The sequence below is a fragment of the Acomys russatus genome, chromosome 23, assembly GCF_903995435.1.
Source record: "Acomys russatus chromosome 23, mAcoRus1.1, whole genome shotgun sequence".
Lineage (NCBI taxonomy): Eukaryota > Metazoa > Chordata > Mammalia > Rodentia > Muridae > Acomys > Acomys russatus.
The window spans coordinates 24,788,615-24,802,023 of NC_067159.1; the positions used below are offsets into that span (position 1 = coordinate 24,788,615).

The 13,409-nt window shown below is 39.5% G+C and overlaps 1 protein-coding gene across 1 annotated transcript in view; it reads left to right on the forward strand.

Annotated features, from left to right (window-relative positions):
• Pde5a (phosphodiesterase 5A) overlaps positions 1–13,409 on the forward strand; it is a 121,288-nt gene that overhangs the window by 17,630 nt on the left and 90,249 nt on the right. Inside the window, exons 2-3 of the mRNA XM_051166056.1 lie at positions 1,248–1,836; positions 12,744–12,833. Coding sequence (XP_051022013.1) covers positions 1,248–1,836; positions 12,744–12,833 — 679 coding nt within the window. The remainder of the gene's footprint in view (positions 1–1,247; positions 1,837–12,743; positions 12,834–13,409) is intronic.

Sequence of the window (13,409 nt, forward strand, 5' to 3'; positions counted from 1 at the left end):
TAGTGTGCCTTTCTACCCCCAGCTTGTAGGTCAAGATGTAAACTCTTGGCTGTTCCTGCTGCCACTTCTTTATGGACTCTAACCCTCTGGAACCATAAGCTGCATGTTAAATGCCTTCTTTTTTATAAGTTGGTTTGGTCATGGTGTTTTATCACAGCAAATGGAAAAGTAACTAAGAGAAAAGCTGGAACCAGGATGTGGACTATTGCTGTGACAGGCTTGACCCTAGTGGGTTTTTGGAGGAATGTGGAAGACAAGACCTCGGGACTTTGGATGAGGGAAGCATTCGGTTGCCGTAACCAAGGCTTAATGGGCAATATTAGTAGGATTTAGAAGACAGTAATGCCAAGAGCAGTGTTGGGCTACGCAGGCCCAATTCAAGAGCTTTCAGAGGGGGAACAGTATCAGCAACTGGGCTAGATATTTTGTCAAGAAATATGCCTACATTCTGCCCTTGTCCTACAAATCTGCCTGAGGAGAAATTGACAAGTATTAATATCATTGGTGGAGGAGATTTCAAGACAGCTTAGTATTGTCTCTGACCCATGGTTGTTGGTAATCACTCTTAGGCAGGTCCACAGTGAAAAAGAACAAGCAGGGCAAAAATAAATAAATAAAGAAAGAAAGAAAAATAAAAGGGTAGAGAATGTACAGTTTGAAGAGAAACATATAACCAGGAAATTTAATGTTGCAACCAAGGCTTGTGCTGAAAGAAATGAGAAAAATGAGAGCATTGACCTGATTCCAAAGGGAGAAGGGCTGTCAGGGCAAGACCCCCCCCCCCCCGTCAGCTAAGCTCCCAAGGGAGTTTTCTGTTCCTAAAAGGACACAACAAAGTAAAGCTTCTGCAAAGAACCCACAGTCTGGCACGTGTTGATGACACACTCAAGCTCTGAGGCCCAGTCCCAGCCCATGTGAATATCATTTATGTTAATGTCATACTACTGTTAATGTCAGCCTAGTCTCCATTTGTAGGTACTGCAGTGTATGTAGCCAGCCATCAGCTGTCTTTGCTACAGCAGATAGCACTATAGTCAAATAGCCTTTTGTTTACTTTGTCACCTGGAAAAGGAACTTTAATTTCTTAGAGAAAGAAATTTACACACACACACACACACACACACACACACGTATATGTAAGGATTAGAGAGTGACTACAACTATACATTGACACGATTTTTGCAACTTTAGAAGATGGTACCCATTTTCCTCCAATATCTAACATGTCTATATGTTTTGTTCTGCAGAGAAATGGTCAACGCATGGTTTTCTGAGAGAGTTCACAACATTCCCGTTTGCAAGGAAGGCATCCGAGCCCACACCGAGTCTTGCTCATGCTCTTTGCAGCAAAGTCCTCATGCAGACAATACCAACCCTGGAGCACCAGCCAGAAAAATCTCTGCCTCTGAATTTGACCGGCCCCTCAGACCCATTGTGGTCAAGGATTCCGAAGGAGCCGTGAGCTTTCTCTCTGACTCAGGAAAGAAGGAACAGATGCCACTCACCCCTCCAAGGTTTGATAGCGATGAAGGGGACCAGTGTTCAAGACTCTTGGAGTTAGTAAAAGATATTTCCAGTCATTTGGATGTCACAGCCTTATGCCACAAAATTTTCTTGCATATCCACGGACTTATCTCCGCCGATCGCTATTCCCTGTTCCTTGTTTGTGAGGACAGCTCCAAAGACAAGTTTCTCGTCAGCCGCCTCTTTGATGTGGCCGAAGGTTCTACGCTGGAGGAAGCTTCAAATAACTGTATCCGCTTAGAGTGGAACAAAGGCATTGTGGGACATGTGGCGGCTTTTGGTGAGCCATTGAACATCAAAGATGCCTATGAGGTGAGGAGGGGGCGATAGGGAGGAAAGCGTGGTTAGAACATCCAATAGCGAAGGTGAACGAATGATGAGGCCGTAAGCAAATTGAGATGCAGTCACTTGCACAGTTATTTAAAAACTGGTGTGTAGCCGGGGCTGCAGCTCCGTGGTGGAGTGCTTGTGTGCAAAGTCTTGGATTGAGTCTCCAGCCCTCAGGAGATTGGGGAGATTAAGAAATAATAATAACCAAGTGTGTAGGGTAGGGGCACTATTAGCTTATCAATGCCGGGCTGCCTTCCCTCGTGCTTTAGTTAAGGACAGGGCCCAAGGGAGGAGTTTTCCCTTCCCTTTAAATATAATGTGAGCAACTCCATCTCATATTCGTAGTCTTATGATTCCATGTAACCTATGTAGCTACCGCTATATGAACTTTGTGGTTTTAAACTAAGATTCTAAAGTGATAGGTCTAAAACCTGTGGAGATCAATGAATACGCAAACCTGTCATTTTCTTTTTTTCTGTCGTTCAGGATGCATTTAAGAAGTCACTGCCATCTTTTGAAAGTCGTATTGATACCAAAGTTTAGTTTTCTTTCTTTCCATTTTCGCTTGTCTTTTTTTTTTTCTCTTCAGATGGTACATTTAGGGGCTTCAGCGCAGTTGCAGTTAGGTGGTGATTGAGTTCTGGGAGAGTTGGATGTCTCTCAACTTTTAATATTAAGGTTTTATTTTCAAAGATACTAGGAAGCTTTATGTCCCTACATCTCTGACGTTGGAAATATTGTCAATAAGTAGTCTCATTTTCCTATTTTCTTTAAATTTATAAGAATACACTTTTTTTGGTTTTAAGAATACACTTTATTTTAATGAGCTTACAAATAACAATATCATGCAGCTAGATTAACATAGCCACACAGACAAATACCTGGCTAGTCCCCAACTCTCTATATTTAATGAATAGATAGTATTCTATTAGAATAGCCATTCTGAAGCCATGAAGCTTAGGTTAATATTTTCACTATCAATTATTTTTATATAGTTATCTACTACAAAGGTTATATCCTTTACCTGAATTCTGTCTTTCTTCATCACTGATATTACATTTCATCTTATTCCATAAATGTTCTCACATGTGTTCTTGCATATTTATACATATATATGTAATGTATATATTATTAGTTTTTTTGAGGGCTACTATCTTCAAGAATCTTTTCTCTTTGGGTTCTCTGAGTTCATATTTTTATTATTATATTTATCATGTGGCATTCATTACGATCCAATGTAGAGGGAAAAGGTGTGGAAGTTCTCTAAAAATCTTTCTTCAATTGGATGACCTTGCTAAATATTATACATTCTATGTCTACTCATTTCCCTACAAATTTTTAAATTTCATTTTTCAATAGCGCTGAATGATATTTTATATATTTACCAGATCTTTATTATTATTTTTTTATCTGTTGATGGGCACCTAGGTTGGTTCTATTTCCTTGCTATAGCTAATAAAGCCACAATAAATATGGTATACAATTCTCTCTATGGTAGAGTATGGATCTCTGGGTTTATGCCCAGGAGTGAAATGACTGGGTCATCTGATAGTTCTAATTTTCAATTGTTTTTGGGAATCTCCCAAGACGATTTTCATAATGACTGTAATAATGTGTGCCCTGTTAGCAGCGGTGAGTAGGGGTCCTCTTCTATACATCCCTCAACATTTGTTGTTAGGTTTTTCTTTTTTAAGATTTACGAAAAGTTTATTTTCTGTGCATGAATGTTTCATCTGCATAGATGTATGTGCACTGTGTGCATTCCTGGTGCCTGTGGAAGCCAAAAGAGGGTGCCAGATCCTTTGGAATTAGAGGTACTGATATGTGGATGCTAGGAATCAGACCTGGGTCCTCGGGAAGAGCAGCAAGTTTCCCATCTGCTGAGCCATCTCCTCTCTAATCAGTACCCCCCCCCCCCGCTCCCCCCCCACCGCTCCCCCCCCCCCCGTCAGATGTCTTGATGACAGTGATTCTGAAAGAGTGAGGATGTATTTCAAAGTATTTTTAAATTTGCATTTCTCTAAAGACTAGGGATGTTGAACACTTTAAAATAGTTACTGTCCATTTGTGTTTCTTTCTTTTTTTTTCTTTTTGAAACTGTCTGTTCCATTCATTAGCCCACAGTTCCATTTCCTTGGTATTAAATTTCTGCATTTCTCCATACATTTTGCATGTTAGCCCTTTGCCCGAAGTATAGCTGATAAACATTTTCTCCCATTCTGTGGCTGTCAGTGTGGTCTGCTGACTGGTTTTGGTTTGACATTTACTTTACTATTAAGATAGCTAGGACTGCTTATTTATGGTTTCGATTTGCTTCGTAGTTTATTTTCTGTGTTTTGATATGAATTTTTGGGTATCTTGGCTGGCTAATTGTGTTCCATATATAAACAATATATAATTGGTTCTTGTTTTTTTTTTTTTTTAATCAGTTTCATTAGTCGGTATTTTTAAATTTTAAGTCAAGGCCATTTATATTTAAAGATACTCTAGAAAGGGTTTGCTATTTTCTATAAATTCCTTAGATGTTTTTCTGTTTTGCTGTGTCATTGGTATTTTTTAGGATTTGCTGAGTCTCTGACAGATGTGAGGGTTTCACTTGAGAGTCTAGTTTGTTTTCCCATTACTTTCATAGAGTGCACACTTCCATGTCTTCTTCTAAAGAAAACTGTCTTCTTCGTCCCTGTAAAGTGTTCCATGAAGAATTTCCTTCAGTGCTGGTTTTCTTGTCTCAAATTGCCTTAGTTTGTGTTTTGTCCTGAAATACCCTTATTTCTCCATCACATTTGAAAGATAATTTTGCTGGGTTTAGCATTCTTGGATCACAATTACTTATTTTCGAGACTTGAAATATTTAATTCTATGCTCTTCTAACTTTTATGGTTTCTGAGAATTCTGGGGGTAATTCTGGCACTTTTTCTGCCTTTGGTGTAACTGATGTTCTCATGGTGTTTTTTTTTTTTTTTTTTACTTTTTATTTTTGACAACTTAGCTACAATGGTAACTGGAGAGATTCTTCTTTGTTCATTCAGTTTGGAGTTCTAGAAACATCTTCTGTTTGGGTGTCTATTTCTTTAAGTTTGCTCTTATTATTTCATTAACTAGTCTATTTTATTTAACATTTTGTTTGTTTTTTTGAGACAGGGTTTCTCTGTGTAGCCTTTGCTGTATTGGTCTCACTTTGTAGACCAGGCTGGGCTCAAACTCACAGAGATCTGCCTGCCTCTGCCTTACTGAGTTCTGGGATAATAGGTGCCTGGCTTTTTTATTTAATTTTATATTTGCTCCTTCTTCTGCACTATGAGTATTCAGGGTTAGACCCCAGAATGTATCCCAGAATTCTTGAAAACATCATTTGTGGTAGGCATATGTATATATACACACGTGTGTATTTGCGCGCGCGCGCACACACACACACACACACACACACACACACACACTGCCTTGGCTTTTTTTTCATTCTTGAAATTTATTTATCTTCTCAGTCTTGTCTGTTAATGATAGTCTGTTGTGTTTTTATTTGATTGATCATATTCTTCATTTTAAGTATTTCTATTTGGTTCTTTTTCAGTGTTTCGAGCTCTTTGCTCATTTTTTCCTCCACATTTGGACTTATTTTTCAGTTTACCATGTTATTCACTTTAGAGACCGTCTTGTTTAACTCTTAGATAGATTTCAGTAATTAAATTCATGTGTTTGTTTGAATCTTCTATATGATAATTAATTCTTTTTTAAAGCAAGACTCAGAATTCTTTCCCTGTCATTTCAGCTGTCTCTGTGGTTTTGGGTTCTCTAAATGAGGAGCTGGCCATTGGGAAGGCATCATGGGTGGCAGCTGTGTCACTTGCTTTGCTCGTCTGTTGGACTTGGTTTGTCTTCCAGTTCCTATCTCCCTTTGTTAAGAGTCCACGTGAATGTTTTGTTCTCCATGGGACATTTTCATAAAGTACAGCTCTGGGATTGGTGATGGAGTCCCCAAGGTGACGCTGTGTTAACAATGTGCCAACACCACCAAGGGTAGGCAGTAAAAACTTCAGTCACCCGTTTGATTTTGTGAACCTTCTGGAGGCAAGATACACGATACCCATTCAAGTCTGTCTAGTATGTGGAGGCTGTCATTAGAGTCATGGGCCCAAAGGAAACCACACCCACAGCAGTATAGTCTCTCGTTCTTTCAGGGACCACTGGAACCCCAATGTCAAAATCCCATACCCACAATAACCTCAGAAACCACTGGAGCCGAGTGCCTGTCTCTCAGGGGACCCTGAGCACACTAAAGCTGAAGCTCCAGCCTTGCATTGGTCCTGGAGGCCTCTGGAGCAGGAAATTTGGTCACGTGGTCCATGGTCAGGTCCCACTGGAGCCAGAGGCCTTTTTCTTGTCTTTTTAAACAAATAAACTTATGCATATGTTCTTTTTAAGTGGAAAAATTTGCTCCAAGAGTTTTTTTTTTTTTTTTTAAATGAAAAGCTTTGGTAGTTCTACATTTATTACAGCTCTACACAGTCTTTTAAGTTGTTTTCGAAATTTCCATTTAAATGCATTATACACACACACATACACACACACACACACACACATACACACATACACATATACATATATCTGTGCACTGTGTACATGTAGTGTCTGTAGGGGCCTTCAGATCACCCAGAACAGCAATTATAGGCAGTTGTTAGCCTTCATATGGGTGCTGGGAATGTAATGTATCCTCTGGAAAAGCAGTCAGTGCTCTTAACCGGGGAGCCATCTCTTCAGCCCCTTAAAATGAATTACAAATTTTAAACCTCTTAATTGGGTAAAATGCTACTGTGCCTAGTGATGAGGTAGCTTACATTACCTGGCAGTTGTTCTAGCTATGTGCTGGAACACACTGTGTGGTCCAGCTCACTCCTATGTTCCTGGTGCCTGTTTCAGTGCCTGGCAGATAGGACGATGATATTTGTTGGATTGAGATGACATTAGGTACAACAGATAACTGGAATTTCTAACATAAATATCAAATATCAAGCTGGTCATATTTGTCATAGACAATGTAGTCAGGATCAGGTATGACAGGTAGTGAGGAAGATGGGGAAAGGTTTTTCTGAGAAAGAGCTGCTTGGATGGGCCTTGGAAAAGATGTAGGATTTGAGTGGTTTGGATATTGGCCTGGTGAGATCCAGCAGTAGAGAGAATTGTGAAGGAGATTCTGGTAAATCGGACTGTGGGCTGTAAGGGTCAAAGTGGTGAGCTTCGCGGCTGGTCGGAGATGGCAGTGATAGAAACAAGAACTCAAATGGCTGGAGTTTTGAAGATGGTGGATGAATAATAACACCGAGAATTATCAGGGTCATGGATGAGGCATGATATTTGGTAGTTTAACTCCTACAATATCCCTGTATCCTGAAGCGATTGTGTATATACAATTCTTTACCATGTTGATGCTCTTTGAAAAACTTCAGGGTCTTCCTTGGCAGCGTCCTCTAACCTCTCTTGTGTGCTGCTAGGAATGTTGTACTAAGGCCGACTCCAAGAACCAAGAACACAATTCTCCTACTGCTGACAAATTTGCAGGTTCATTTTCTCTTGTAGGCGACAGATAAGTTTATACTCTTCAGTGGCACCATAGTCCCCAAAACTGTTGGACCATAAATACTCGTTAGCTTTGCTGAGAAAGCCGTTACCCGTTCTGTGGTCTTGTGTGTTTTCAGCTTGCCGGTTCTTCTCTTGCCTATTATTTTACTTAATATCCTTACCATGTTTAAAGTTTGACAATGTGCTTTTGTTTTGTTGTCTGTTGTGGTTTAATTTTTAGGCTGTGGTCTAGGACTAGCAGTTCCTCTCATTTGCACTACTAATCTTAGGATGAAAAAGCCTATTAGCTTTGGATTCCCCGCCGCTTTTCACCCTTGGTGTACCCTATGTCAGAATGTTTATGGTGGCCTTGCAGATTTGCATGTCCATGGATTCCATTATGAGTGTGGAGTTATCTGTGTTCTAATTTGCATTGGGATTAGCACTGGAAATCGTTTGTCTAGTGAAAAACTCAATTCTCATATTTGAGCATAATTAGAGTGATAAAAACACTGTCTCAGAGCCTTTTGTGAAAGTAGTCAGATATGAACATATGCTCCGATGCTTCCTGACTCCCTTAATGATGCACTAGTTAAAAATGACAGTGGTGTCAGCGAGTTTGTTCCTGAAGGTTGCTTGGGTATAGGACACTGTAAAGCTATAATGGAATAATACAGTAGAAATCCAAGAGGTGGCCGTGACATAGAATGGGGCTTGTGTTGAAGCTGAGAACAATTTTCAAAGCTTCGTGGATACTTCAGTTGTGAAGGACTATCAACATTTGAGTCACTACTTAAATATTCACCACAGAAAATGATATACAGTAACACAAGTTCGAAAATACAGTTAACACTGAAAAGCTAAACCATTGCCATTTTTCAAGTATAAGTCACTGTCCTCAGCTTCCCAAGCATTCTGTTAGACCACAAATACCAAGGAGAGGATTAGCCAGCAGCAGATGTGTAAACACTGATGTTGTCTTATGACTTCCTCGTTGTGGAAACTTCTTCAATGTGGAGCGTTTATTGATAGGAAGATGGTATTTCAACATTCACCAGTATAAGGTAAGGAAGCGTTAGCATGTGTAAGATATTGGCTCAATAAGGCATGTCATCATACTAGCAAAAAATCCAATACCCACACAAGCCTGCTTTGAACTGGTCCACTTTCTAAAGGAGATTTCTACCCCCCCTGCCCCCACTTCTACCCCCCCCCACCCCCGCTTCTCTCCTGAATGACTCGCACGCAAACCTCAGATTCCCCACGACAAGCACGCCACGTGGACCTTAACATATATGACGTTAGCGAGCAGGCGCGTCACCATTTCCGCAGCTGGTTCCTCTCTGCCTTTGCTTCCTCCTTCCCTCCCATTCTTTTCCAGGGGGACCAAATCAACTCATCTCACCCTACAGTCCTCACGCCCCCTTCTTAAAGGAGGATGAAGTCTCTCTGGCGAATTCCTAATAAGCACAGTTATTTCCAAAATAAATATTAGAGAAGGAAAGAGCACCAGCAGATGCTTCAATTTAGATAAATCCTGAACCCTTGCGGTGTTACTGTGTCTCCCGGGAGCACAGGCCGGGAACTGCTGTCTGTGCTTGCTCAAGTTCAGTGCTCTAATTTTAGGCATTATCTTTAAAATGCCATTCCTGGAGAAAATGAGCCTTACTTGGCAATTCTTTTTGTTTTGTTTTGTTTTTGTTTTCTGTTATTTTTATTTTGAATTCACGGATCAGTATACAAAACTTCCACACACTGTTTTCTTGGTTCTCCACTTCCCTCTCCGCTTTGCTTCTTCACGGCTCTGTCCTTCCCTCTCTCCCATGGAAGTCACATGCTTAGTATTTTTTTTTTTTTAATAATTAGGTAAGTTGAAGACATTCTTTTACTAAATATTTCATTGTAGCTTTAATTTTTTAAAACTACTGTTTGTGTGTGTGTGTGTGCTTGTTATCACATGTGTGGAAGACAGAGAACAATTTGTGGATTGAACTCAAATTTCCAGGCTTAGTGGCAAGAACTTTTTCCCACCAAGCCATCTTACTGACCCTTTATTTTGTGCTTTTCAGTAAGACCATTCTTCTAGTACAATAAAGTGATCAAATTCAGAAAATTTGGCAATAGTACAATGCTGTTATCTAATGTGCACGAAACATCTCACGGTCCATACTCAAGTTTTTTCAGTTATCTCATTTCTCTGTTATTTTCTTTCCAATCAGGATGAAATTCAGGATGACATTTTGCAAAGACTGTGTTTGTCTTTCTTGATTTAGGTATTTTCGAAGAGTACAGGGCAGTTATTTTTTAGACTGTCTTTCTTGGATAGACTGATGCTAAGCACTTTTGCCAAGGGCACCCACAGATGCCTAAAGTTGAGACCTTGTTTTGATTTTCAAACAACAACCAATTCCCAATTCTCCCTCATGAGGTGGGAGTTTGCATTCTTATTTATGTCTAGTGCTGCTTGGAGGCATACATTCTGTATGTTAAGGTGTCAGTCCGTCCCAGGATGGTCAAGTGGGATCCGAGGCAGCCCACACTTCCTGCATGCTGTGTACAGTAAGAGTTCCCGCAACCTTGTCTGGTTTAGTAATTTGATCAGATGATCCACAGAACCCAGCAAACTTTATACCTTTTGTTAAAACCCAGCATCAGTCAAACTGAAAGGAACACAGCAGGAAAAGTGAGGGAACGGAGATCACTCCCCAGCCCTTTCTGGTGTTTAGGGACCCAGCACACTGATGTGCAGTCAACCTAGAAGTGCGACTAACCTGACGTCCTGTTGCAATCTTGGTGTGGAGATAAAATTCTATTGTGTTGACTAAATAGTTGAGTTTAATCCTCTTCTTTATAAACTGAATTTGTAATTACAACATTCATTAACCAAATTACTAAAATGGTACATTTTTATTCTTCACATTTGATGAGTTGTAAAATAATTCACTAATTGTTAATTTTCACTTCATTAACACATCGCTATCAATATTCTTTCTACTTTTATTGGATACAATGAAGTCTAAAGATAAAATTGTCTAGATATGCAAAGATTAAATAAGAACTGTTTTACTAGAAACATTTAGCCAACACCTCCTGTGTTTCTGAGTAAAACCTGTGCATATTTGCAGAAAAATAAAAATAAAAGAAACAACAAGAATGCAGTGATGTTTATAATGTAAAAATATTTATACTCATTTATCCTTTCCCTTCAAAGCTATCTTCAAAGCCAACTTCATTTCTATCCCCTTGAGAAAATTGGCCTCATTTCTGACCCCATTTGATAGAATCTGGTGTAATCACTGCTCCATTCACAGCTTTGGCTTTGCACGACTTTAGACCAATTTAAAGAAAAAATAGAAATGACCTTCAGAAAATAAGGGCTTTCCCAAGTGAATATTCCATAGTCCTGAGGGGAATTCCAAATACAGCTTTTGGAGCCAGGACACTGTTATTATTAGGTGGAACACAGAGCCAGCTGCGGTCTGTGTGCTGTGAACCACCTGCTTCCATCCCATCCTGACAGTGCACGCTGATACCTGATCTCCTTTCCTAAGATTCCAGTCCTAATGAACAAGGTTTGCTTCGAGGATCACAATGATAAAAATGACCACATCTGATAACGATACTATCATTTATTATAATTCTCCCAATTATTAATCACTACCAAATATTAAGAATACAGCAATGAGTGAAAAAGAGAGATTTAAAAAAAACTGTTACAGAATTTATATCTTTATTATAGATCTTGCTAATCTAAAGATAAATGGAAAACTGCCTGTACTTTAATTTGACTCGCATTTAGAACTTTGACATTTTTTTTTTACACGTATCCTTTGTGATTCTGACCTGTGCACCCCTCTGTGCTTTAGAAAAGAAAAAGTAAAGATGTGCTAGAGAGATGGCTTGGCAACTACTGCATGTGCAGAGGACTAGAGCTTGTTCAGTTCCTGTCCGCCATGGCAGGGTTCACAAAGGGCCTGACTCCAGCTCTGGGGGATCTGGTGCCTTCTGGCCTCCATGGGCACCTGCTTTCATGTGTGTACACACACACACACACACACACACACACACACACACACACACACACACACTCTTTCACATACCATTAAAAAAGAATTTAAGAGCAAAGAGGTTCAAGAGCTAACACCATCCTCACTAACACCCAGTAGCGAAGCGTCCACACTTTGATGGGCAGAGGGAGAAGGCATCGTTCCCCACTGACAGGCTTACGCAGCCCCAAGACTTCCCTTAGACTGTAAAACCAAACAAGGATCCATGGCTTTGATGCAGAAAAGAATTTTAGGACTAGCTGGCTTGTGAAGCAGAGTTGAGGTTCATGAAAGCTGTTTGTACATGAGCTTAAGCTTAAGCGTTAAGGGGTAGAGAGGCACTCAAAAGAAAGGAAGGCAAACCCAAGAGTGTGGGGATGGATCACTCAAAGAGGAGCTGGACTCACTTGTGCTTTAAACAGTCACACCTAGGGCTGGGGTGGAGTTTGAAGCTACTATCTTTAAAGAGTTGCTAAGAAACCTCAATGAGGTCACTGAGTGCTTCTTCCTGGGCAGATTCAGGATGACAGCTGATGAGGTCAGTCTAATCTACAGGCACGAAGGAAGGCATCTTTAGTATAAACAAAGTCACCCTACCTAAAGCCATATACATTTAGGCCTAGGCCATTGTTACTTTAACGTAAGATAGCTGTATAGGAAATGAACAGTAATTCAATGTGCACAGCTTTCATGGACAACGTTGTTTGTGCTAGCACTGGAGGTTTTCATTCAGCTGACAGGGCTTAGCCAGACTGTTGGGTGAAAGCATTCTTTTCTTTTCCATTTCTCTACCATTTCCGCTTCTTACTGTCTTGCCTCGGAAGGACAGGGTGGATGGACAGTACAATCATTACAAAAGGAATTAGGTCATTTATTGGAAAGGTTTTAGAACAGAGTTGCTTTTCTGGGAGTGACATAGTAGCACCAGACAGTGGACAGATGGGGACAGATAGTTTTTGTCAGACATCAGAGAGGCTACTTATTCCTTAGTCATATAGCTCTCTAATTATTTTGTATGTCAACTATTTTTTAAATGATTTTTAAAATGTTGTTTTGGGAGTAGGGTACTTTGTTTTCATAAACACTAGAGCCCTGAAAACAGCCCTAAAACTCATCTTTGTCAAATGCTGTGGACTTTACATGGCCTGATGCCTTTCACAAAGATAAAATCATTACTCAATAGTAACAAGGTAAGTCAAAGGCTAGATTTGTCTAATCTAATGCACGAGAAAAATCAAATCAATCTTTGTACAGGTCAACCAATAAATTGGATTTCTTTTTCCTCCCTAGGATCCCCGGTTCAATGCAGAAGTTGACCAAATTACAGGCTACAAGACACAGAGTATTCTTTGTATGCCAATTAAGAACCACAAGGAAGAGGTAAGCCAATTTCTCATTTTATATATGAGGTCATTTGGAAACACTTTTTATTTTGAAAAAACATGTTTTTTACTCTCACGTGTATGAAGTAATACTATAGCGACAAAGTATTGTTTACATTAATATATACATACTTCAGTATTCTGCTTGAGATTTTTAAAACTGTATTTATAATGTAGAATGCTAATTAGAGACTTTCTCATGACCACTTATTGGAAACAAATTGTGCACATTTCACTTCTTGTCTCCCTTCTGCAATTGGAATGTCTTATTCTATATATGCAATTATGGTGTGATTCTAATGGATTCATTTCACATTGTATGCTATTGTATAAATAATGCTTATTTCATAAATGGTCATCCAGTTCCTGTGGTTATCAGTTGATTTCTTTGGATTCATATTGCAATTTTGAAAAACAAATTCTAACATTTGAAAATGCATTTAATGACATACTTTAGGCATAAAATTATAACCGGTAAGTAAAAATATTTTATATTTTGTCTACCTACAAGATTTGGATTCTGTCAGCACCCAGTTCCCTTTTCATTTTACACGTCTATGAAAAATAGTAAGTT